The sequence below is a fragment of the Strix uralensis genome, chromosome Z (genome assembly GCF_047716275.1).
Source record: "Strix uralensis isolate ZFMK-TIS-50842 chromosome Z, bStrUra1, whole genome shotgun sequence".
Taxonomy (NCBI): domain Eukaryota; kingdom Metazoa; phylum Chordata; class Aves; order Strigiformes; family Strigidae; genus Strix; species Strix uralensis.
Genome location: NC_134012.1, coordinates 31386651 through 31414116, shown reverse-complemented (window position 1 = coordinate 31414116; position 27466 = coordinate 31386651). Strand labels below are relative to the sequence as shown.

Genomic DNA, 27466 nt, shown 5'->3' with positions numbered 1-27466 from the left:
GTGACTCCCATGGGCTGCAGCATTTCCCTAGCTGCTCTGGCGTGGGTTGCTCCTGCATGTTGCAGTCCTCCCAGTGCTGAACTACACTGTAGTAGCAGGGTCCTCTCCTACAGATTCCCGGCCTTCTCTGGGCACAGCCACCTGCTCCAGCATGGGCTCCTCCATGGGGTGCTGATGGGCATCTGCTCCACTGTGGACCTCCATGGATGGCAGGGGGGGCAGCCCTGATGTCTCACCACAGGATACAGGGGCGTCTCTGCCCCAGTGCATCTCTTCCCAGCTTCCTCCTCCTTTCTTCCCCTGACCTCGGTGTTTGCATGTGTCCTCCTTACAACTCCAACTCCTCCTCCCAGATTCCCCCTCTCAAGGCACAGCCACCATCGCTAATTGGCTCAGCCTTGGCACTGAGGTGAGTCCAACTTGGAGCTGGGGAGCTTCAAGAAGCTTTTCACAGCGGGGCACTGCTGTAGACCCCTCCCCCACTATCAAAAACCCCCTCTGCACACAGAAACCCAGCACATTCAGTCATAAAGGATGTTCTGAGCAGAGAACTTCAAATCTGGAGTGTCTAAATAACTAGCTACATGATCAAATTGCTGAACAAGAGACTGGCTTTCAGTACATGGACACTAAGTCAGATATACATACTAAACTAACACCCACTAGGCAAGGTTCTTTATGTATACCAAAGTCATATACAGAACTAGAGACACTGAACTGCTTCCCCCACCAGAGACCTCTGTCCTTTGCATCTGAGCTCCACACAATTGTCAAAGGAAGACAGAAAGTTCTCCTTTTTTTCTACTTGTGTGCTTGGAGTTGGACAAAAAATGTTAGCTCATTTTCTTCTGCCTTCTGGTGGGAGACTGAAGCTACAAAAGTGGATAGGCAGAGCACAGAATAGCTCCAGCACCTCCTTTGAGAGGATTTAACAGCTAAAATGATGAAAAAAGAGTTATTCAGCACAGAAATCTATCTTATTGCTATTTCAGTAGATCAATAGGATCTGTAGATCTGTTCCTTCTTTCCTGCTCAAAAATAGAAAATATATCAAATTCTCTGTTTCTGCTTTCACTCACATAATGGGGCTCTAAGGAAAACAGGGTCGTGCAAGTCACCCTTGGTTGCCACATCCAGACTGGACTGAGGTAAGAGCTTTGTTTATTACTCATGTCTACCGTGCATGCTCACAGAGAAAGGGAGAGATGTGGATTGCAGTGGACTGCTTTTAGACATGGAAACTTGTCAAAGATAATTTTGTTCTGTTACAGTGTTCCTTGAGCATTTTCTCCTCCATAATTTGGTATGATGTTGCCATTGACTGTTAGTACTATGTCAAAAAATGCCCTTTGGGAATGCAGCACTTCATCTCTGTTCTTCCTTTCTTTAACTCCTGTGCATCCCACAGAGTCATTATGGTGACTCTTTCCCACAGTTCCCCTAATAACTAGATCTGTAAGGAACATATAAGGAAGCTTCAAGCATTACGTTTCTTTTGGGAAAATTCTGACATTGGCTGTATATATCATTTTTCAACCTTAACTCTAGCATAATTATTTAAATGCATACCAATACACACATGTTTTTTCTAGTGACCTATCTGGGAAAAAAAAAAAAAAAAAAAAGAAAAAATAATTAAAAAATCATCACATGTAACTGACTTTCCATCTCTACAGCAGGACCAGATCCTCAGGAGAACAAAGATGACTGCTCCTTGAGTTCGTGCAGTAATAGGCATCAGGAACAGCTGCTCCTAAAGGCGACCAGTCAGTAATTTGTTGGTACATTTCAGAGCCATTTGCTTATACCAGAAGAAATTTGAGCCTGTGATCCTGGGTTCTGCAGAGGACTGTGAGCAAATCTCTTTTTCAGAATCTGGTCCCCCTATTTCTTCCCCTTTCAGCTCCATGAGTTCTCCCTATCTGCTTTCAACTCTTTACACCTTTGTACTGAAGTCGAATTTTTTTTCTCTCACTTTTCTATATTACTACAGCAACATTAGCAGGCCATTGAGAAGAAAGGAGAGCCTGTCTCTGTCCTCCATGTAAATAACTAGAGCAAACAAGAAAAGATCCTTCCAGTTTGCAAGCCTGGCAAGGTGAGTGCTGAGCTGTGGTGGCAATGTATGCACATTCCCCTCCATCACCATAGAAGGGCACTGAGTGGGACAAGCACTGCAAGTGGTACAGGTTCTTCCAAGACACTATCTCAGAGCTCCATCCACATACCAGTCAGTTTATGATAGCTCAGTCAAATGACAGAATATCTATAGAATCACTAACAAATCTATTTCTAGCACCTAATAGGAATCTCCTTGTCCCCATCCACCAGCAAGTCCCTGTTCTACTCTATAAAGGAATCACAGATGTTCTCAAATAGATGGCCAGCAAACTTCAGGACAGAAAGAATGAAGATTGTTTTCCTTAATCCTCCTCTTCCAAATCCTTCCAAATGACCAAACAACTTGAAGTAGAGTTCCCTGACTTTTTTCAGGCACAAACTGACACATAAAAATTTCAACTATATCTAAATTGCCAGTTTTTAGGAATTCTAAATGGGCTCTTACAGAAGAAAATTTTGGCAGATACCAGCTCTGCCTACAAATCTAGTTATAGTGGAAATACATTAAAGTATTGAGAATAACATCTCAGCAACATCTCAGTCTGATAGAAACAGTGAAGCCATAGCCAAGTAGACAGTATACACAACAGCTCAGATGAACTCCAGTAAAACCTTTATGCCCTACCATAGCATCATACTTTTTTTTTTTTTTTTGCTAGATGTGTCAGAGAAAAATGCTATCTAAGGCATTTGGAATTCAAGACTAGAAGCCTCAGAGATGGCTTTTGAAGTTCAAAGGTCTGTGATAAATTTATCAGATGGTTCTGCAATTTTTAAAAAAGATGGATATGCCTTTTGAGCATATGTACAGGAAAAATTCCTCTTGCTCACCATACATAAGCTTTCTCTGCAGCTAATATGCTAGTGGACACTGGGATGAAACAGTTTAGTTGGTTAACAAGAAACAGAAATACCACTACAAAATTTAGAGACTGAAGAAAAAGTGTTTCATAACAGCAAGTGAAATTATCATTTTGCCTTTATCAAAGTTAACAGTTGTGATTGTGCCACTAAATAGAGATCGCTAAATCAAGCAGAACACGTAGCAAATACAACTATTTGTTATTTAGCCAGATGATCATTCAAGCAGTAATAGCTTATCAGTATAATAAGCAGTAATATCTTATCAGTATCTTTTCCTATTATGTCTTCTACACTGGAGAACATCTCACAAAATCAGAAAGGGTGGAACTGCATAAACAGGGGCAGCTTTTATCCTGCTATATTTTGTTTGTATCAGGATAACATTAAATTCTCTATTACAAAGAACTTACATTGCAGTTGGAAAGTATAAACAAGATTCAAAGCAAAAATATTTTGTAGGAATGTATCTATTACTCTTTCAAATTGAAAATTTTTAACCACTGTAACACAACACAATATACTGTAGAGCTCCTATTAAGCATCAACAAAATGGCTTTGCTACAGTAGTACAAGAACAAATAGGATTCAAGAGAAGTAATCTAATTTTTATCTAATTCTAGTAATTTAATCAGACCTTAGCTATAGCTGTGGAAATCATAGTCATAGTGCTAAAGCATTCTACTTCACAAACCAGCATAAACTCAAGTACTTGAGACTCTTCCTTGATATTTTTCAGATGCTGAAAAACAATTTTTTTAATGCATCCTGGTCAAACCACTACTGTGTGTGTACACTTACAAACACACCCATAGCCTTCAGGATTTTTGAATATACAAAACAATTACTTTGCTCTTGTATGTATAATAGCATGGTTCTTCCTGTCCTGAGGTATGCAGCACTCCCTTGCTGTGGACTTTCAATTTATTTTTTTTTAATCCTAGGAAAACCACCGCTGATTCAGTTAGCCCATCTTTAAAGGTAACACTTCACTCTTCCTACCTACTTCACTCTTCCTCACACAGACACTGTAAGTGAAACAGTCATGAATGCCGACACGCTTTTTTCATCAGAAAAGACATATCCAGCCCTAACATCAGGGCAAAAATAACACATAAAGGTTTTACTGGAGTGAGAACCTGGCTGTTGAGGACTGGTTACACGGACAGCAAATGGCCCTATTTTGGTGTCCACCTACCCAATCTAGACAGTGGCAAGTTCCTGGTTTCCCAGAGCATAGCACAACAACTACTGCATATGAATCTGCTCTCTCACATTCCTGAAAGGTCCATATCAATACCTGACATGGAATCAAAAATGTGGCTTTTCAGGAGTTGCAAAGGAACAGGATAGCTCTTTCTAGGTCAGTTGTTTAGCCAATCCAGTTTGCAAGGGCCATGAGGTCTTGAGACAGGAGGCATGGAACTGTGATCAGGACAATGATTATACCTTTCAATTACATAGCAGGTATTTTATAGCACCTTACAAAAGTCAGAAATAATTTCAAAGCCTTCCAGAACTTCCAAAGTAAAGATTTTTTTTTCTGAAATGTAGAAAGGGAGACAAGTCAACTGATGTTTTTTTCCATGAATATTAAAAAAAAAAAAAAAGGCAAAAAAAAGCAGCACTTTAATCAGCAAATTTCAAGGAACTTTGAAGAGAAAGATGCTGGATTCATTTTATACAGTTGAGTCAGTTTATTCACGATGTCATAACAAGACATATTGGATCCAGGCAAAGAACATAAACGTGATTTCTAGCCTCTTTATTACTGCTTAGCATCAGCTATTTAATTACAAAATATATTTATATGTATCGAACCAATTAATAATGTCATAGTTGTTTTGAACCTTCATGGTAGATCTTAAGAGCACTCATCCTATTATTTTGAAATTAAGCATCAATAACCATAGAATCATAGAATGGTCTGGGTTGTAAGGGACTTTAAAGATCATCTAGTCCCAACTCCCTGCCATGGGCAGGGACACCTTCCACTAGATCAGGTTGCTCAGAGCCCCGTCCAACCTGGCCTTGAACACTGCCAGGGAGGGGGCAGCCACAACCTCTCTGGGAAACCTGTTCAAGGGTCTCATCACTCTCACAGTGAAGAATTTCGGACTTATATCTCATCTAAATCTACCCTCTTCCAGTTTAAAGCCATTACCCCTCGTCCTATCACTACAGTCCCTGATAAAGAGTCCCTCCCCATCTTTCCTGTAGGTCCCCTTTAAGTACTGGAAGGCTTCTATAAGACTCCCTGGAGCCTGCTCTTTTCCAGTCTGAACAACCCCAACTCTCCCAATGTCCTCATAAGGGAGGGACTCCAGCCCTCTAGTTATCTTTGTTGCCTCCTCTGGACCTGCTCAAGCAGGTCCATGTCTTTCTTATACTGGGTGCCTCAGAGCTGATTGCATAATTAGGTTATCAGTTGCATTTAACTCTAGAAGACAGCAGCAATCTTGTATTTTGCAAATGTATCATTAATTTTTATTTTTCCTTTACAATACTAGAAAGAGCTCTGATATTCTGAAATATGCAAGACAGTACCCACCACAACCCACTAGCTCTAGAGAAAGTGTCGATTAGAAATACATTCCAATTGTCACAGCTAAGTAATTTCTCAGACCAAAGGGATTCTGAGTGATTTCATGGTACAAGAAAAGATAGTTAATGTAACACAGAAAAAAAATTTGTCAATTGAGGTGTCACATAGTAAATGAAAAGATTTCACTGTCCACTAGAAAAAATAAGAATAATCATGCAAGGGCAAGAATGAAACAAAGATCTGTGTGCCTCAGCAAATAAAGGACTGGGTTTATAATGAAAAATTATCTGGGTCCATGTATTCAGGTATTTTTGCAAGGAGAACCCTAGAAACAGCAGTGCTCAGATTTAAATTGGATTTTGAGAGGGCTCTTTTTCCTGTGGCAGACAGTCAGAAATCCTGCTGATGGTCCAATTTACAAGAAACAGATGATGTCATTTTGATAAAGCTCTCTTCTAGTTTCACCTACCCAAGTGTTCAGACAAATTCAGGCTTTCTGCTTTCTGTGAAATATCCAAAAAGGTCAAGATACCAAAGACTGAAGGGAAGCAGAAAGACAAGAAATGAAAGTATAGTATTTATCAAGTTTGCATTTTAACACAAGCCATGTGAGTGTCTGTGTGCATATTCTGTTGTGTTCAGGAAACTACATGCATACTGCATATAGTGAATTTTCTTGATTCCTATAGGTATAAAACAATAGGATTGCAAACCACATCAACAGACAAAATGCTACAAGTAAAACCACAGTATGTGTTTATTTTAAACTTTATTACATTGATAGAATATTATTTCAAAAGGAAGACCATAATATATTCATTCAAAACTAGGCTGTTAAGCATATATATTTATACTCTAATTTTCTGTACATATAATGAAAGAAAACTCTATTTTACAAATATCTATTTTTAACAGACCTTATGAAAAACATGTTTAAAAATAATTGTCAAAATCTGCCTCTTTAAATATACAAAACACCCTTGCTGCGCTGAAGATATCTTTTGTAAAAGCCAAAAATATCTAAGTCAACAGTTAAGTCCACATCAAACCCTACTGAAAGCAGTGGTGACATAAAAATGTAAAAGCACTGTACAAAGTAAGTACAGCTTTTGTTTATTTTAATACTGGACATATTTGTATTTGTTTTAAAAACGCTTTATAAAAACTGTTGTTGTTGAATTTAACATCCCTTCCTGTCTGCAGAAGAAAATGAGCCAGGGAAATTATCTCTTTACTAAAATGTTTCCTCTTCTGAATGTGGATCTTTTCTCATAATCCAGAGGGAATTTTACCACTTAATTCAATGCAAGCACAGCTGAAAGTTTTCTTCAGCATATGACTGTGTAATCCCTCTTACTCTCACTTGGTTTGCCCCTCAGTTTCATAATCTTTAATACATTAACTGAAGAAATCAGAACTCAAGTACTTCAGTTTATGAAGCTGGTGTATGGATTTGTTCATTGTAAAACCGAGTGTTCAATTAAACCAAAACCAATTGCAAATAATTCTGCATACTTTTTAATCAACATCGCTCTCTCTCTCTTGCTTTCTTTATAGCTCCTTCTGGCATTTCTTCTGGAATGATCTTTCTAAGAAGGCACGGCATCCTGGATCATCCACATATTCATTCTTAAAGCGGGAATTCAATACTCTCTGCCTCTTCTCTCCTAAGATAATATCTTCTCCATAAAATGTGTCTTCAAATCTCATGTCAGAAGCTGTAGACTAAAACCAGACATTAATTCCACATTCAACTTCATACCGACCATCATATTCTGACATATTTTAGACAAATTATATGGAAACACAGGCATTTTTCACTAGATCATATGAAGCTAGCTACATTACTGAGTTTGCAGTTACAACTGTTTACAGAAAAACATCTAAATATTAAATATTTACTTTTCCAGATTTTGCATGTACTACTCATCACTTAATTCTCTAGGTCTGTAGTGTTCCTTGGAAAAATGTAACTAACACCAGCTGTTAGTTTTGGTTTTATCCAGAGGTCACACAATCACTCTAATTCAAGGTGAAAAACAGCAACATGGAAGTGATGTTAATTGTTGGGCAGGTTTGATCCTAGCAGTATCAAGTATCATTCACCACTTTGTGCTATTCAAGAAAAGTATTAAATAAAGGTACTATGGGACAGACCTCTGAAAAGAAACCTGTATACTGCCTAATTTGCAAAAAATCAGAGTCACAAGTTCAGTCATTTGTCTGCAAACTTAAAACAGTTGGGAATCAACTGAAACAAAGCAGCAGGATAGCAAACAGTAAGCCATTTGGAAAAAAGCAGTGGCAGAAATTTCTGGACCAACTCCCACTACTGGAGTCATGGTAAAATCCCAAGGATTAGGAAAAGAGTCATTTAGGAGGAATTTGTGTCATTTATTTCAAGAGACAGAAACGCTACCATAAACTGTCTTTAACTTGCACTGTTTTCAGCATGAGGAGCGGAAGGAGGTGTTGGGCATACCTTGAGAGCAACACTATATATTTACAGAATTTGAGGCAATAGTAGAAAATCATGCAAAGGTCTGACCACAGGCTGTGGTTTATTGACCAAATTAAATGTTTTTAACCTATACTTAACTCCCCTCTGAAGCTGATCTATAAAAACTACATTTTAAAAAGTGTACCATAAATCCAACTATACTTGTATTGCTATCCTTAGTGAAATACAACAGCATACATTCTACCAAACATGCAGTTAATTAGAAATACTTTTTACAGTCTCTAAACCAAAACATGGCAATGGAATGCTTTCCAAGTATAATGAAAAACCCATTGAATATAACCAGATGGTTCATTTAACATTTTCCAAGATGTCTATCTTAACCCTTGACAATCAGGGACACTGAAAGATGTGTGCACTTATCCCACATACACTGATAAAAAGGTGTCTTAGCCAAGATTATCTGACCACTGCACCTCCTATTACAAAAAACTCTCCTAATCTTACTCTACTCATTCAGTAAAACAGGGCATCCTGTTGGTGAACACTTTCTCAGCAGGCTGACAGCCTCACATTTCTCTGTCCCTCTTCCTTTCCCAGCTTTACCACCTCTTTCATACATGATGCCAATCCTTTCCTTTGACACAGTCCTAGCTTCTGAAATATACAGCATCTATGTTGGGGTTGGCTGATAAGAACTGGATGAAAGGAAATGATAATAGCAATGATGGCACCTGCATATAGCAAGAAGCACAGAAAAGTTGGACTGAAACCTTCTTCAGCTACCTTGACATGTAAATGCTATATTAGTCCACCGAACTCTTACAAGCTGACATATGTCTGAAGAATGAACTCTAAACATCATTCCCCTACAACTCCTTGCACCCAGCTTCCAAGAATCAGCTAATTAATGTCACATAATGCATGTGTGAACAGGTATTGGGTATGAGCCCACCTCCGTGCAGCAACAAAAAATACACCATACACTGCTCTCCCTTTCAGCTTTACTGAAAAGATTCTTCAGGTAAAAGGGAATTTTTATTCACAATAGTGAATTATTGTTTGTTCTCAGTTATGACAAGATTTTTGTTTATGCTCTGGTTTTACATGTTAAGAAAGCTAATGTTTAACTTGCAATGCAATTTTGAACAAACAGGTCTAAAGTAGAACATGGACATGAGAAGAACATGGTACTCTTCTGAATAGACTTGGTAATGGACTGAACTGCACAATATTTAGCATTAATGACAAAGACAGGTAACAGCAGTCATCTTGTCTCCTCCAGCAACTGTATGGCAGAATTTTCCCTTTTCAACTTTTAAGTGTCATGCTCTTTGTGAACCTCAACACTCTTCTACATGGCATACATACAAAATGACTAGTTAGTGGATGTTGTTTGAAACTGCAGGAAACTTAAAAAATATAGCAAAGATCTGGTTCTAAACTAAAGACCAGTGAAATGCTGATGAGTTCTGCCAGTGACATTAATGGCTTCTGATCAAGCACTTTGTTTCTTAGAACAAGTTAACTGCATTTTTATTAAATTCAATGCTTTTAAAATCATAAAGCTCTGAGAACTTGGAAAGTTTTTTAAAAAGTATACACATGTTGTAAGCATACCGAAAGAACAGAATGTCTGTCAATTTAAATATTTACTAACTTGATATTCCATGATCTGACAGGTGATCAACTAAAATGTCCCTTTTAGGAGAAAATAATTATGTCTGATAATAACATTTGCCTATACCGGAAGAACAACTAACCATTCTCACTAGCAAATGGACATTTGTGCTAATTGTGCTGATTTAGCCAGTCATATTAGTACAGGCTTCACAAAACATCTGTCTAATTTAAACTGAAAATACAGAATAAATTCAAGGATAGTGTTATTGGCATTTTGAGCATACATATACTATGAAGTTATCATCAGGAAATACTCACAAAACGTGCTTTTACTCTCTTAGGAAGCTCTTCATCTAGTGTATAGATCTCTTCTCTCTTCATTGCTATTTGAGAACCATCTTCAAACTCAACCTAATTGAACAAAAATGGGTATTTAAATAAGAAATCATAATTTAACTCTTGCAGGAAGTTTATGGGAATGTCTCCAGACAAATATATGTGCAAACACAGAAGACTGATATACAAGTATTTTGCTCTTTATTTTTGGGAATGTAAAATTACAATAAAACATGAAAAATATAATTTCTTAGGAAATGCAACACATTCATAAATTGAAAATAATATCTAAGCAAAGAGACTTCAAAATCAACACTGACACACATACAATAAATTAAACTTTATTAGATTAGGAATGCCGAGCAGTAACAGCAGGAGTAGGAGTGACATATTAAAATGTCTTCATGTCATTTTTATTTGCCTCTAATTTTTTTACTTGCTTATAATAAATAAATAAATAATGTTAACATCCTGTGATTCAAGGTTGAGGAAGACCATGTCAAAAAAAAGAAAGTATGAGTGACAACTAAGGAAATACCAGTTAACAGAATTTTATAGAATCTGATGGAATTTCTTTAAAATGCTCTGTTCAGAAGATGAAAAGCTTTATCATGCTTAGGTTTAGATTTAATCCAACATGAACCCCGTTAGCAGAAAATGAGAAAGGAAATGTAACTAGATGTGGGGAATGTTAAAATGATGAGGCTTTGAAGCATTTAAGCTTTTACAGTAGGTGCTGATTTTTTTTTTTAATACTTCATCCAACAATTCTGAATTTCCGCTATTATCTATGACTGCAGTTTTAGTTCCCAGAGAAATTGTACTTTAAAGTTTGGTATAAAATTAAAAGAAGTCCCATTCCACACTTGTAAGTGGATTGGGTTTTGTAGGTTCAAATTAAAACCTTGCCATGACTGAGGATGTCAGATTAACTGTGAACAGCAGAAAAAACTGCCAGGGTACAGACCTATGAACTATTAACTTCTTTAAAAGCATTTTTTTTTTACATCAATTAACAGGGATGCACAAATGTGGAATGCATTTAAAATCCACACAGCACAGATGGATAACAAAGTCACAAATGTCATCTTTGCTCCTCTCTATTCTTGCTACTAACCCCATAAGCCTAGTTCATTACTAGTATGTTAGAGAAACTTAAAGGTCAATTTGGCTTAAGCTTGTTTAATAAAGTTATGGCAATTTAGGTGCTTTTCACAAGGATGCAGGTGCAACCTTTCTGCTTGTCATGGTTTGAGTCCAGATGGGAACTAAGCACCATGCAGCTGCTCACTCATCCCTTCTCCCTCAGGAATGGGAAGGAGAAATTAAAGCAAAATGCTCGGGAATCAAGATAAGGACAGGGAGCGATGACTCATCCATTATGGTCAAGGGCAAAAGACAGGCTTGTTAGGGGAAGGAAAAAGAACATAAATTTAATTCAGACACTAACAACAACAACACTTAACAGAGTAGGACAATGAGAAGCACTAACACATCTTAAAAACACCTTCCCCCATGCCTCCCTTCTTCCTGAGTTCAGCTCTGCTCCTAATTTCTGTATCTCCTTCTCCACAAACAGTGCAGAGGGCAGGGAATGGGGGTTGCCATCAGTGCCGCCACTTCTTCCTCCTCAGGGGGAGGACTCCTCACATTCTTCCCCTGCTCCAGTGCAGGGTCCTTCTCACAGGAGACAGTCCTCCACAAACTGTCTCTGACCTGACTGCTTCCCGTGGGCTGCAGCCCTTTCCATGCTGCTCTGCTGTGGGTCCCTCCCGTGTATTGCAGTCCTCTCAGCACTGAACTACGACAACAGGGTCTTCTTCCCACAGAGTTGCAGCCTTCTCCAGCTGCAGCCATCTGCTCTGTCATGGGGTTCTCCATGGGCTACAGGTGGGCATCTGCTCCACCACAGACCTCCATGGATGGCAGTGGGGTGTGTTCCTGCCCTCTCACCACAGGCTGCAGGGGGGCTCTGCACCAATGCACCTCCCCCCAGCTTCCTCCTTCCTTCTTCCACTGGCCCCAGTGTTTGCCTACATGTCCTTCTCGTAACTCCTCCTCACAACTCCCAACTTCTCCTCCCAGATTCCTCTTCTTAAATACGTTACCTCAGAGGCACAGCCACCATCACTAATTGGCTCAGCCTTAGTGCAAAAGCGGGTCCGACTTGGAGCCAGGGGAACTTCAAAAAGCTTATCCCAGGGGGCCACTGCTGTAGACCCCTCCCCCACTACCAGAAACCCCCACCACACACACAGACCCAGCACACTACTATTCCTGCTCCTTACTGCATAATACATTGGGTAAAATGTTTTTGCATAATACACTGGTGATTTGGATAATACATTATTATGTTTTTTGCAATACTGGTGAAAGAACTGGGCAGGAAATGAACTCTGCCAGCTCCATGTGATCAGAAAATCACCTCCTCCTGAATAGGCAATATTTTTGTTTTTACTATGCAGCAGGAGGCAACTGCTTCATACCACAGCATCTGGCATGCTTGCAGTATGAAACATATAAAACATTTACAACGAAGAGTAACTGGAAGTTCTTCAGCTATAATTCAGCATACCACACAGGAAATAAATTTGCCTACCGTTAACAGCAAACACAACAAGAGCTCCTCTAAGACCTTCAATAGTATTATGATTCATGCAAAATATAAACCCACCATCTCTAATAGCTCCAATTTAATTCAGACTGCAATTTCAAATCATCAATTTTATCCAGCAAGTTATTTTATTTGGACTTCTGCTGCTGTACTGTCTCTGTGTAATATGCTATTCTCTCCATGAGATTTTATCAGGAATAAATTAATTATAAATTAAAGGCTCAGCTGAAATTGTTAGAAAGCAATTAATAGAGTGACTGGATAATTTAATCTCAAATGCAACTCAAAAATAAATCGTGAATGTCAATATCAAAAATGACCAAGAAATCAAATGTGGATCGCAGTAACAATTTCATTTGAACACCTGCTTCATGTGGCATGTATAACTCTGTTTAGGGCTTGTGTAGGATACTGGGTGACAAATGTCAAACTGGATGATAAGTTCTGGTGCACTGTGTCATAGCTCCTGCATGCACAACTACGGTCACATTTGGTACAAATTTCTCATAAATATGAGGGAAATTCACAGATTTATCCAGGTAGAACAGACTTGCCTTATTAGATCATAATACTCATTTCAGAGAGTCCTTTTCAGTCTCTCCTTTTGTTGTACCATCTAAAAGATCATACAGAAGACTTGAATCTCAAAGGTGCAGCATAGATCTCACAACCCAGAAGAAGAATGGAGTATGTGCATGCATGGGTCCTGGGAGTTTTCAGAGACACTGTGTAGAAAGACCAGAGGAAGAACTACTAATGTGTCTTGAAGTTAGCCTTGCACCCTCCATGTCATGCACCCTTCTGTAACCTGTGGCCATGTTGCAGCAGCCTCCTCTCCCATCCTACAGATTGAAATACTTGTTTGTCTCCAAAATCCTATGCAGTGCAATCTGGACTCCCTCTAATCTTTAATCTTTGTTATTTCCACCATGATAGGGGTTGTTACAAGGCAGTTTACAGTAATCTCCCATGATTGTTGTGCTGAGGAACTCCAAACCTTACTGAACCTCCGCATGCTAATCCATTCCCCTTAAACTAAACTGGTTTCATCATGTTGTCCAAGAGGTCTGAAATAAGACAATGAAGTTTGTTTTGACTATGTCAGATTCCCTCAAATATGAAAGATAACAACACTCATCTAATCTACCTCACAGTATTCCTCAGAAGACCAGCTGTTCAGATGATTAAATGATTTGAAGATTAATGTTACTACAGAACAATAATCTTTATATTTTATAAAGAACTTTTCACCTTCACAACATAATACAGCTGCTAAATATAAAGGAAGACATGAGATTTAGAGACTAGCTCAAGGGATCAGGCATTTGAGGACTTGAGTTCAATTGCAAGTCATTGGCAAAGTGAGAAGGTCAATGCAGCAAGTTATTTAGCTTTCCTGTGCCTTAATTTATCTACAGATATAATAGTAAATTTGCCATTTTTGTAGCGTAATGTGAGGCCCTGCAATGAAAAGAGTTACATAAGTGAAAATGATTTTATATATATAAATGAAATGTACCTAGATTCTCATTCTTTCAGAAGTGCTATTATTATTGTGATTGTTTTATTGCAGTTTCTACATTCACCTGGGTACTCAAAGCTGCTGACTGATTTTTCTCAAAGGCAAACACATAAAAAAACAATTATTGTGTCTCTGAAATCAGAACTCAGCTTTTTAGCTTTGCATTCAGTGTTCAGTTCCCTTTTGCCTTTGCTAAGGATAAAATGCTCCTTAGGTTATGTATAATTAATTCAAAAGTGCCTCAGACAAATGAAAGTGGGGCTATTTATGATCTTCTTTTTACTGTCCTCCCTTCCACCCTTCTATGAAATACCTATGGTTCATTGTAGTCACACACCAATACTTAATTTTATATTAATTGTATAATTACCTGACAACAAATAAAAGTAAATAACAAGGAGAAAATAACAAATGCTGGTTTTCAATCTTAATGTTCCACCTGTTCACCTGAGTTCTTATCAAATAACCCATTCTCTTGATTTTGTAAGAACAGGTGAAACCTTAACTCCCAAAGAGTGCACAGCACTTGTTAATGGTTTAGACAGCTTTATTTATCAGTTTAAATGCATTAGCAGTTACAATAAGAATCCACACTCCAGGCTTCTGTAGGTTTGAAGGCACAGCTGGCTACTCTAGTGTTAGAGCTGAACGAGCAATTTGCACTAAAGACATCTGAAAAGCCGAGTACATAGTAATAAATAGAGACACTCACCTGATACATGTGAACTATGTTTGTTCCCAGATACTTTGCACCATACAGTTTTCCATCAGGCCATTTCACTTGGACAACCTCTCCCTTTGCAGGTGGCCCCAGTCTTAGGCAATCTCTGCTCTATTTACAAAGAAGGATGGATTCTCAAATCAGTGAGTGAGCCACTACACTGAAATTACCATTAAACTGTTCTTTACAATTTAGTAATTGGAGGACATTTATTAACATTTGTGTTTGAAGTTTTGTAATCCTGCTAATGGGCTAAAAGAAGATAATATTAGCCTTTATGAAAATGAAATATTGACCAAAGAAACACTCTTTACAGCTTGATGCTGTATTGGCAAGGCAACGTATGCATACATCAGCTAGCTATCAGCAACTGTGATACATTTCCCCCAAAATTAATTTCCATCACACATTGAAAATAAAGATCACTAAAGTGCAATTGCATATGTGTAATACTTTCTCTTTTACATATTCGAGTAACTCATGTTTTGTTAACCACAGCACACTTTTGCTAGATGCTAAATTTGCTGACTGAATCATACCCTGATGGATCAAACTATGAAGGGTGAAAATGCCAGTGATTTCTTCTTCACTTAGCTGATAGAGAAACACTGAAAGAATCCAAACGCTTACAAAGAATTAGGTGGGATTTTTATTTTTTTTTTCCAAAAGATATGAAGAAGTTTTTTCCCTGTGTTTTGGCCAAATTTTGTGCCTCATTTCTTGAGCGTGTCAGGGCAGCACAGTTTACATTAGTTGCAACATATCGTTGTTATGGTTTCTTTTGCCCCGTATGGGTCAGTATGACCTAAATGACTCATCTGCAGAGCACACTGACCACACATCCATAACAACAGCTGTCCACATGAAGAAATACACGAAGGACCAGAAAAGGATCCTGTCAGGTCTGCAATCACCAATTCTTTGGAAGCTATCTCTACCAAATACTCACCCTAACAAAGGCATCTATACTTTGTATGGACTATATCACAAGACTTGTCATGTAAATTTAGTAGTATTCTCCCAGGTGTGAAAGGACCAACTCAGGTGACCACGTTACCTGAGGTCACTTCTAAGAGGTCTAGACTGGGAAGAGAAAAGATAAAGCCAAGGACTCAGGTATGAGGACTCAGTGACAAGGTCCTGCAGGACCTGGTATTGCTGCAATACTATTACTGTTTTCAAAGTCTCAGATTTAAACAGAATAATTTACAAAAATATTGTATTTTTGAGTTCACTTCCAACAGAGGCCAACAATCATTATGACAAAGAACTCAAACTGTGGAAGTAAAAATGCACCACAGTGATATTTACTGGGACATTACCTTGTTATAATATCATGCTAGCCAAAACCAAGCTTTATAAACTGTTTTTAATCACATATCTTAACCCATGAATTTGATTCAACACATGAGAAAAGAAATGAAAAGCTGGATTTTCACAGAAACACACTTTTCTGCATGACAATACCGTCTCTGTCATCCCTCAGGTGCTGTGCCAAGGGGACAGCTTTAAAATATGCCCTGTGTGTTTGTCTGGCAAAGGATGCTGTGACAGACACAGAAAGATATATCCTTTCAACTTCACTGTATATTTGGAGTAGTAGCTGGCATTACTGTACTTCCCGTCCCAGTATTCCCAGGCGAGGTGGGGGGAAAGAGGCAAGGGGAAAGGATGGCTTATGCCAACTTTCCAACAGTGGAATAATTGACTTCTAAGGGGACAGGAATTGCTAAATTACTATCATAGCTCTAACTATAAATTAAGTAACACTATATTTTTAATGCTCTCTCCTCAGTGATGGTTATTGTCATTATCATACTTCTTCCTTTATCTCTTTTTGCTAAAGTGCAAAAAGGAATCTTGGCTAAGTGTCTTGAACCAAACTTTTAAAATGCATCATGGAAGACAGCAAATTTCCTGAAAACAAACAATCTATCAACAATGTCAAGCCAAATATTAATTTTCCAAGAACAAAAGCCCAGCACGAATTTCTCCCTTTGCACCTTGCACAAGAAAAAAATCTCACAGCTTCTCTAGGATAGCTAATGGAATTGGTCATACGGAAAATTAGAGTTCTCATGCAAATAACTAGACAAATAACAATCCCATTCTTCATGTATCTCCACAATGTCTTAGTCTATGCAACAATGTTTGGGAAACCTGTACTAAATAGTTTTTGATGATTTCTACCAGAGTTCCTACCCTTTATTTTCATACTACATAACCATTTCAGAGATTCTCTTTTTACTGCAAAAATAATTCTCACCATTTTCTTCTGGAGAATGATTACACCCATGACAAAATTGCAAAAATGTGACCTCACTTTTCTTAGTCATATAATGAAAAGTCCTACATCAAGATATGACAATAATTCAACATTCCCGTACACCAGCTGTAAATAACATATAGTGTGGGCTCTATCTACATTCAGCTTGTAAACCATGTACTTTTCCCATACAATTACACAGTATATTTTATTCTTCACACAAATGGACAAAATCATGCCTATCTGTACTGAAAAGCCTATTCGCTCAAGTGCCCAATTTCACATTCCAGTTGTTTCACAGCTCAGAGCCCTAGCACCAAGCATGGTTAGCCACAGAAGGTTGCTGAGGGACATGTCCAGTTGGGTTTGAATATCTCCAATGATGAACACCTCACCACTTTGCTGGGCAATTAGGCCAGCATTCGACAAACCTCACAGTGAAAATATCTTTCCTTAAGCGAAGAGAAATTCCATGTTAAGAAATTTCCTGTATTTCAGTTGGTATCCATTGTCTTTCATCCTGTCACTCTGTAACACTGAGAATTGTGTGGCTCCATCTTCTTTACTTCTCCCATCAGGTATGTATACACTTGGATAGGATCCTCAACCCTACTATTCTCTAGGCTAAACAGTCCCAGCTCTGTCAGCCTCTCCTCATATGATAGATGCTCCAGTGCCTTCATAATCTTCGTATCCTTTTGCTCTATTTGCTCCTGTATGTCCACGTCCTTCTTCACAGGTGAGCCCATAACTGGACACAGCACTCCAGGTATGGTCTCATCAGTGCCAGGTTTACAGCCAGTCAAAAGTTTTCTTTATGAGCAAAAACCTGTAAATAGCAATAATTCTAAAATTTTCTTGTTTATTACAGGCATAGGTATTTTCTGGTTTTAGAAACATACATTTTGGGGTTCATTATATGTATTGAATGAAAATAGTAAGCAATCCATTTGCAATAGATGTTGGGGAACTATGTTGAAATACTGGGTTTGTCTCCTATGCTGTCACTAAGGAATTCTTGTTTACAGCACTACAAATAAAATAGATATTTTTGCTATTTTTCTCTTCTGATACTCCTTTGTTTTTATTACAGAGGTGGAACAATACTTTGGTTCATTAAGGCTGGACAGAGAATTTGCAAGTAGCAAACTCAGTTGCAGTGGCAGGGTGGTGATGGTTGACACAGACTAAGAACAAATGCTGAGCAACAGTAATGAAAAAAAGGGAGGAAGTCTGCATCTGAAGCATGTCCTTTTTATCCTGGAACTGTGAAATGTTGCAAGATTCCCATAATTTGAATACAGCCACTGACATTTGAAGAAAATATCTTAATTTTTTAAAGTTTTAAAAAATATGTTCAAATGCTTTCCTAAAGCAAGGCTAAAAGGTATGGATATTCCTGTCTAAAATGAATTTATGAATTATTGAGACTATTCTCCAAACTGTCAGAAATCCACGTTCCTTGGATACCTACAATTTTATTTTGACAATGTTTTGCCTAGCAATTATGTTAATTCAGCTATTTCAAATTCAACAATTATTTTCAAAATTATAAGAACATAAGAGCCTTTGACTTCTAGGTTTGATCCGAAGGAGCCACACTGAAAACAAGTATCTTTAGTGAATTCAGAGGAAACAGAAAATTTTGTGATGCAATCCTGTGAGAGACTGAAATGTCCTATGACTGTCTCAAAGCTTGCTTTTGTCTGTGCAAACCTCCAAGAGAACCCGCTGCGGCCTGTGGATTGGTCTGGGGAATGTTGCCCAGGGAAGCGGGAGTGTATTGAAGGATGCACCCCCCCACTTCTTTGCAGTTGCATTGTTGGACTCTTTAGACAAGCCTCAAAGGGGCAGAGGTGTGCTGAGCTGGCCCCATTCCGTAGCCATTTGTGGCCCTATTGTGTAGGCCAGACCCCATGCCTGCATTGCTAATGAACTGACAAGAGGCAAACGTTCCTGCCCTGAAGACAGATGCAACAAAACCTGTGGGACCAGAGAAAAAAAACCTAAAGGTGAGCAGATATGCTCATCAGCAGATACGATAAATTAAAAAAGGCAACAGAAAACTTTGCTGGGTGTGCATCCACCATCGAAGCCAGATCCGTGTGCACCCACCACCGAAGAACTGAAGACTGAGGACCAACGGGACGCCGCTGGATCCATGGTGGTGACTGTTCTTGCAGCCCTATCCCACATCCTTGCTTCATTTCTGTCTTTTCCTTCCATTCTGTCCTATCGCTACCCCTCTTCACTTTTTTTAATAATAAAAACCTCTTTTCGATATACAGCATTTGACCTCATTTGTGTCTTAATCTCGCTCTTGAGATCATATCGAAACCTCCCCCGACATTGGGTCAGGACATTAAATTGGCATCATGGACAGGATCCCTAGAGACAAGAATGCCATATTGCCCCGCTGTGTTAAGTGGGACCTCTCAGGAACATAAGGGGGCGGGTTCGTGTTGTGTTTGGAACTTATATGCTGCCTCCCTGAGAGGACCGCTTCCCTGTTTTATACATGAACAGGGTTCTCAGGGAACAGAAAGCATCTAATTAAGGTGCGACCTCCTAAGAGTGAATAGGAGGAAGAGTGCATAGTAATTTTTTTTTTGTGTGTGTTAATTAAGGTGTGGCCTCCTGAGAGAGAAAAGGGGAAATTTGGATATTAATATGTGGTCCTCTCAGGATGATGACCCCTTTGTGTTAAGGGGGAAAAAAAAAAAAAAAGGAAAAAAGGAATGGCCACCCAGAAGGCAGCCAATGCTTGTGATTATGTCCCCTCGCCAGTTGAAGGGATAGATAAATTATATGACTTTTGGAGGCACATCAGTCTCGTCCCTCACTCCAGGAACAAGACTGGGCAAAAACACACTGGTTTCAACCACAAAGTGTAGTGGATAGGGTAAGGGTGTTGCGGAAGGAACCTAAGGTTAGATTGGGAAAGGAAAAACTATAATTTGTGCAGTATTGGGAGCGAGTCTGGCAGCGGCGGTGGAAGATAGAAAGCAGAGGTTTTGTCAAGCTGATACTGTAATTGACTCCCTGCAAATGGTAATAAAGACGCTGCAGGAACAGTTGAAAGAAAATAAACAGTTTCTGGAGGAGGAAAGGAACCAAAATGTGATATTAAAGGAGAAACTGAGGAATCAACTTTTGAGGGAGGCAGATACCCTGGCAGAGGTAGAGGTGAAGCTTTCAGAGAGGGGGATACAGCAAAACTATCCCCAAGGAGATTTGCAGAAAGCAAAGGAAACTGTAGAAAGCCCCCCCATATGTACCCGCTGGTTAAAACAGAGTATGTGTATGAGGATGATAACGACCATCCTCATGTTGTCACCAAAGAAGTCCCATTTACTGCAACTGAATTAGCAAAGTTGAGAAAAGATTTTGCAAGGACTGTGAAGGAATCGGAGACAGAGTATGTGTGGAGAGTGTCTTTGTCGGGGGGGATGGAATTTTGTTGTCAGAGAAGGAAGCTGAAGGATATTGGGGTCTAGGTGTGTTTCTAACCACTGGTAATCGCTGGGCCCCATGGTCATTAATTCAGAGGGCTGTGTACTGGGCCGGAGGGCTGAACCCCTTGGAATTGGCTGAATCCCCTTGCAATTACGGGAACTGTTGATCAATTGCTGGAGAGTGTGCAGAAGGCAGCTTGTCTGCAGATGAATGTTACTTCCAGCGCACCCTCGTGGATTGAATCATCAGGGACAAATGCTTGGTGGGAAGGTCCTTTGCCACCCGATGGTGAGTGGGGGCAGGGGGCGAAGGCTGGATTTACATTAAATAGCTCACCAAAAATGGCTGGAGTGATTTACTGATCACAGGGGTCGTGGGACTAAAACAAGTCCTGATTACATTTTTAGTAGATACTGGAGCTCAGATTTCGGCTATTAGAGCTAAAGATGCCCACGGAAAGGAGCGCAAAATTAATACAGGGTGGATTATTCCATCTTTCTAATTATAACCCACTTCCAGTTCTCAAAATGAACCGAGAATGCTTTTCTTTCTTCTTGCAGGTAAAACCCCATGGAGAACAATATCCTGAGCCACGATGGGGGATCCTTATGTGGATTTTAATTTTTGTATAGTATTGATGTTCATTGTTTTATTAATATTTTTAGGATGTATTGTCTATCATCACAGAAACTGCTTTGGGTGACCGTTCTCCTCTCCCTCTCCTTAGAGAGCTTCGGCTCTCTAAGCCCTAACCAAGAATGGTGGGTCAGCAATTTGAGTACGGTCCATAATGGAACAAGATTCGAGACTGAGGATGCTGATCACTGGCAACTCCATTTTCCTGGAAAAGGTATTTACTGCCTTAACTGCACAAACGAGAGAGGAGTATGAGTCGGGGTGAGTGTTTGTGAATGGGCTTTATCCCCAGGCTTTGATTATTATGACCCCTATTGCAGACCCTATGATTGTTCTAAATACCAAGGGAGATGGAACTGAACACATGTAAAACTCATAATAGTTGGGTAAATTGTTCATACCAAGAACCTACAGGGGAAGGCTGTAAAGCAGTAATGCGAGACTGTTTTTTTGACGTGCTGTTTGGAAATTGTCTACATGCCAATAGTACAGATAAAAACTGTATAGTGCAAGTGTTTCAGTGGGCCTGCCACCTGGAACCCCCATGGAGTGATTAGTCTCTGGTCTGACAGAAAGCTAGACAAAAAGGAAGTCTTAGAAAGGAAATATTGGCATGGTCAAAGTAGAATATGTGAGTATATAATGGAAAAAAAAGTTTTCAGTTAGAGGGGCTTTTCCCCAATGAGGAAGGCAGCAGTTGAACAAAAAAGTCCTAGAGACTGCAATCCATTATTTACTAACACTAATAATATTGTATTTAACATCATAGAAATAACATTGGTCATTGTATCTCAAGAACTTGTTTGAAAAGAGCAAAGTGTGGTCATATGGCCTCTTTTAGAGGAGGTATAAACTCAACAGTAGTCAACTATTTAGAATTGTTGTTAGGAAATAATCATATTCAAGTAGGAAAATGCCAATACTTGTCTATTCCAATCAGGGGGCACCTTCATCATATCACTTGGCTCTTGTTAATTGCTTCGATTACGTGATCCTACTCTGACTCAAGAGAGGATAGAAGAATTGTGATGATGAAGGTCCCCAATTCGATCCTGCAATTGAAAATCTAGACTAGTACATATTGTTTTACAAGCTGCTTTCGCCCCCCCCACTCATACTTTTGCATTAGCATGCTGTGGAACTTCTTCTGTTAGGATGAAGAAAATCGGTCTCCATCTTGATCAGATTAGAGTATTTTCTGTGGGAGATTACTAAACTCAAGTTTTCACAGCTGTGCTCCTACAGTGAGCTTAATAGGGAAGAGGAGAATGAAACATTGTGAGGTAAAAGACATTTGCAATCTGTAACAGTCTGAAGACCCTCCTCTAAAGCTAATGAGTATCACTGGAGAACAGTTTTCCCTGAACATAACCTTAATACATTCATATATATATATAAAACAATACAATGAAAATTGAGATTTCTTTTTCTGTGTATTAAAAAATAAGGCCAAAAACTTGGAAAGACATTAAAGTAAAATCAATCTATGGTATACAGTATTAAGTGGGAATATTGTCTGCAAGTGGTTCACTCAAAGTTTACTCTTACTCACCATTAACTCATCTGAATCAGCATGAATTTTTCCCTTATAGCTGCACTGTTTTACAAACTTTAGGTGTGCATTCATAAACTGGCATCACTTAATGTAATTTGTTAGACATGCAGAGTAGCCTCTTCCTTTTCTGAACCATTTTGTTCTTCTGGAACTTGTTAAATAACTTTCAGATCTGCCATATCCTTAACTTTCTTCTACCTATTTCCCATGAGGGTGTTTACAAAATCCACAACATGCAGCATCAAACTGTCATCAAGCATTAACCAAGACAGCAAACATAATCAGGCTGGCACTTCTTTCTTCAGGAGAGTGTCTAACTGAGCAGCCCCTATCCCAAGAACAACACCAGAAACTCCCATTTTATTTTTCTCAACAATAATAGAAGTGTTTATCTGTTTAGCTGGCAGACACATTGCTGAGCTCTATTATTTTTCAAATTGCTATGGTATAGACTGTATTCAAAATAAAATATTTTTGTTTGTTTAAACTGTATCCAAAGTACAGCATTTTTCTCAATGTCACTTAGCAAAAATTTCGGCATATCCTTGACATTCCTAAGTTTTACTTGCTGATTTGTTTTGTTTCCAAAACAAAGCACAAAAAGACTCATTGTTTATTCAAATTCTTGTCAAATACTGTTGATGGTATAATTGACATAGTACAGGGCTAAAGTGGTTAAGCCTGGCTCTCAAAACAGGTTTTGTGAGCTAGCACATACTTCTAATCCTATTTTTTCTGTATGGCTCTGTAATGCAGTGACAGAATGAAATACATGGAAACTGTATAAATTATTTTACTTAATGGTAAAGGAACAGTATAAATATACACAGAACCTTACTGGCATTATTCTTCCTGGGATGCTATGGGTTTAAAGACAGTTTCAATGTTCACTCAAAACTACTATTTGCAACAATTAGTTTAGCTGAATGTAATTTTTATCCTTTTAAGTTACTCATTATTTCTGTGTCATATGACATCAAAACCCTCTAGGAAGAACATATTCCAATCAATCAACAGAAGTGTTGCAGAAAGACCGTGTAGGAATCCATTTCATTGTGCTGCTGCAGCTTTCTGTATTGAAAGGTTCTTGTGAACCCCACTATGCTGTTGTCATGAAACCTGGCAAGAAGCAATGGCAAAAGGCAGAGGTAAGCAGCAGCCTGGCTTCAGCCCCGCAACGTGCCTGGTGATACAGATCCTTTCCGTATTGTTCTATCCCTGATGCACAGGGGCCATGGCACAATATTGTAATCTTCCTCCTGGCAGACTGAAAACATAATCTAGCCCTGAGGTTTCAAAAAGCAAAGAGAAACAGGTACCAAAAATACAAGCTACAGCTAAATCAGACTCTGTAATAGCAATAAACCTGGCCTTCCTATCCTGCCTATCTACATATATTTTTACTATTGCTCATCTTGTGTTTGTTCATAAATTTATATATATTATTAAAATCAAACTGCAAAATAGAAATTGTCCATTTTCTGTCATCCCCTGCATTGCTTAAATCCTTAAGAATGGCTCAGGCCTTAGTATCAGTCTATCTAACCACAATTTGCATTGAGCAAGACATAATATTGACTCACTTGGTCTTTTATCCTAGAAATTCCATGGTTTCTGAAAAATAACTTAAAATTCATGCATGGTCTCCAAAACTGAATAACTAACACCTCTGCCTTCTTATTTTGGGGAAAATAAAATTTATTTCACAGCAAATTCAACTCATAGCACATTCATTTCAGTTTATAGCAAACGAGCATTCTGGTATTAATCACAAAATCAATGGTTACTTCTCACAACACAGACAAAACACACTAACTACTTCTGATTTTCACTGATAAGACTTCAAGTGGGTTTCTAGTCCCCAGATTCACAACATGAAGTAGGAAAAATCCAGGCCTGATTATTGGGCTTTGGCACAGAAATGGTCCTCCCACTGACTACAGTTGAACTGCATCAGTCGTTTCTAAATTTTTCCTTTAAATTAGGACCTGAGTTAAATTTATTATCCTACTTCATTGCTACTAGGGTACCTACCTTGAGCTAGCACTCTCTGGACTGGCAGAAATCAGCTGAAGACGGCTGGAAAGGGAAGGAGTGCAGAACTAAGCACTGGGTGACCACGCTGTCAGGAGGAGTTATCTTTTGCTGTACAGACCCCGGAGAGAAAAATGATCCCGTGGCAGAGCAGGAAAGCTACCTTTGAACAGTCCTGAGGATGGAGCTTCAATGTCCCCAAGGCCATTCTGCAAAGGCACTTCGTGCAAGGTGTCTTCTCTGCCTATGTTACTTCAGCTAATACTAACTTTCAATGTGATTGCTAGTGATTAAGCTTCCACAGTCATGCTCACCAGTGATTGTTTCATAAGGAGCACAACTAATGTGATTACAACTAACACCTCTGATTTAGAAAAGCTTGTCATACCAACAAATAGCATTCCACAGCTGCAAACAGTGAATATATCTACCAACACTGTTGAAGTGGACGTGGAGAAACAGATTGTGGAAACTCTGAAACAACCACTGATCTCAACAGACTGTCAAACTGTTTTTCTTTTGGGAGCTGATAGTAGATGGTAGCTAATGCAAATTTTTAGAAACACAAAATTAGGTTTCATATGTTCCAAGATAATTTGAATGAAAAGGAGAGTGGTAGCTAATTTGCCACAGTCAGAACTTTATCTAAACAGGAACAGCAATTTACACAGTGCATTTGCATTTGAAAGAGCAGGCCTGATTCCCAGGAGTGCAATTCTGGTTTTGAATTGGTATAAATTCAGTGAAATCACCAAATTAACACAATAGTTACTGTAATTCAACAAATTTAGCCTTGGATCACATAATGCATACTATAAAAATACTTTGAATTTATGTATAATATGTTGTCCTTAAAATGCTACTGAATCTTCTCTTACAAACTGAATATATGCTTTCACCAAAGGGAAACTGGAAGACAAACTGGATCATGCATTCCTGAATACATCTAAAAATTTCTTACTTTCCATTTAGCTTAGCAAGTTACTATCTCAACCATTACATTGCCTTTCAGCGAAGTATTAATTACACAAATACATGTGTAATGCTAACTGACAGACGCAGAATTGCCCAGAAGGCTACAATTCAAAACCACATTGCAGAATGTGGCTTAGGATGTCCAGGGTGGTACTGGGCATCACAATAAGGTGCAGTACAGACGACACTGAGGAAGCTTTAATTTGGGGTAGAATATAATCTTATGGGACAAAACTCAGTGTTAGCAGTGGGAAGGTGAAGTTGGAAAGGACACCAGGATGTCTGATTCACTGTACTTACTAGACTACTTTAGTGCAGCAGAGAACCCTTGTTTATATTTACATTAAAGTTAGATGAGACCCTGAATTCTACAGTACTACCTCGTATCCTGCCCATCCATATATTGGTGAAGGCCTAAAGGTTTAAAGTTCCCAGTAAATCAACTGCAGTCAGACGAGTACAAAGAGCAGCTCATGTTCTGCTCCTGCTCCTGCCCCAGGACATAACACACTCGAAGGAAAATGCTCCTTCTACCCCCTACGCCCAACCCCCTCCCCAAACACACATGGCAAGTCTGGAGATAATCTACTTCTGAAACACACAACAAATACGGTAAATTACCAGTTCTGAAAATCCTACAATTCCTGGGTTACCTCAGAAAAAAGGTGGGAGCAGAAATAGTGGTCCTCCCCAACTCCCAGCAGTCCCACCTCATCTCAGTGGTTCCTGTGTGATTCCGGGGATTTCGCTGTGCTCCACACGCCCATCACAGCTGTACTCGTCGTGGTCCCGGACATGGACACACACTCACTTTGCAAACACAAGAAGCATTGTAATATATTTCTGTCTCTCACCTACTTCACTGCAAAGTCAGCCATCTTATCATAAACTGCAAAGTAATTGATTATCTTCCATTTTGTTTCTCCTGCTGAGCTGTGAGAGCATTACCTTCAACTCTTCTAAAATCATTATCGATAAGGATCCATAAAGTATTCCATTATAAAGTGGAAAGGACATTATACACAGGAAACCATGTAAAGATAATACTTATATTTGAAGCTTTAATTTGCCTTTAATCTTTCCTATATTCATTTTTTATGCTTACCTATTAAGTTGCCTGTATTTCTACTGTAACAGGAAACAAAGAAAAAGCAAGAGCCACAGAAAAATCACTTCTGTTCTCCATAATGAAGTAAAGTGAAAGTAAGTCACTTTAAATCAATACGGTTATAGTGCTGTACAACAAGTTTCGGATTAGAATCAGACTATTGGATGTTTTGACATTTTGCAGCTTCAAGAGTTAAACGATGGAATAAAAGCCTCCAGTCTGAAGCCCTAGAACTTAATCTTTGCTTTTGAAAAAGTTTGATTCTAACTTATTAAGACCACAGTTTTAAAAACAGAAATTCATTTGTGTTATTATTCAATTATTTGCATGTGCAAAGCATAGCATTCTGTGTATCAGTGCTTGCAAACCCAGTTCAAAAGTTCACAGTTACAAAAATGTGTTAAAATAAATTTCTCAGCTCACACAAACTTGAAGTAAATTCTTCAAAACATATATACATATTTAACTTCTTGGAGTATTTTACAGAACAAGAATGCAAAATCCTACACAATTTTTACAAATCCAACTAGGAAAAGGAACAAAATTTTTCTCCTCAGAGACATGTCACGCAGTTCTCACAGTTGCTTTCCAGAATTTTTCAGAATTGTCTGTCAATGGTCACACCATACAAA

At 38.7% G+C, this 27466-nt stretch overlaps 1 protein-coding gene across 11 annotated transcripts in view; it reads right to left on the bottom strand.

Moving 5' to 3' along the window:
* Positions 1 to 6262: 6262 nt before the first annotated feature.
* The window catches only part of KDM4C (lysine demethylase 4C), a 275507-nt gene continuing 254303 nt past the window's right edge, over positions 6263 to 27466 (bottom strand). For 7 of the 11 annotated variants that reach the window (XM_074857256.1, XM_074857258.1, XM_074857257.1 and 4 more), the window contains 3 exons: positions 14796 to 14915; positions 9930 to 10022; positions 6263 to 7252 (listed from right to left, as the gene is read on the bottom strand). In XM_074857256.1, the coding sequence (XP_074713357.1) occupies positions 7079 to 7252; positions 9930 to 10022; positions 14796 to 14915 (387 nt within the window). In that variant the 3' untranslated portion in view covers positions 6263 to 7078. Of the gene's footprint in view, positions 7253 to 9929; positions 10023 to 13115; positions 13287 to 14795; positions 14916 to 23108; positions 23837 to 24751; positions 24797 to 26379; positions 26537 to 27466 lie in introns of those variants that run through there. The other 4 variants (XR_012627265.1, XR_012627266.1, XR_012627267.1 and 1 more) reach the window with 4 other exon arrangements.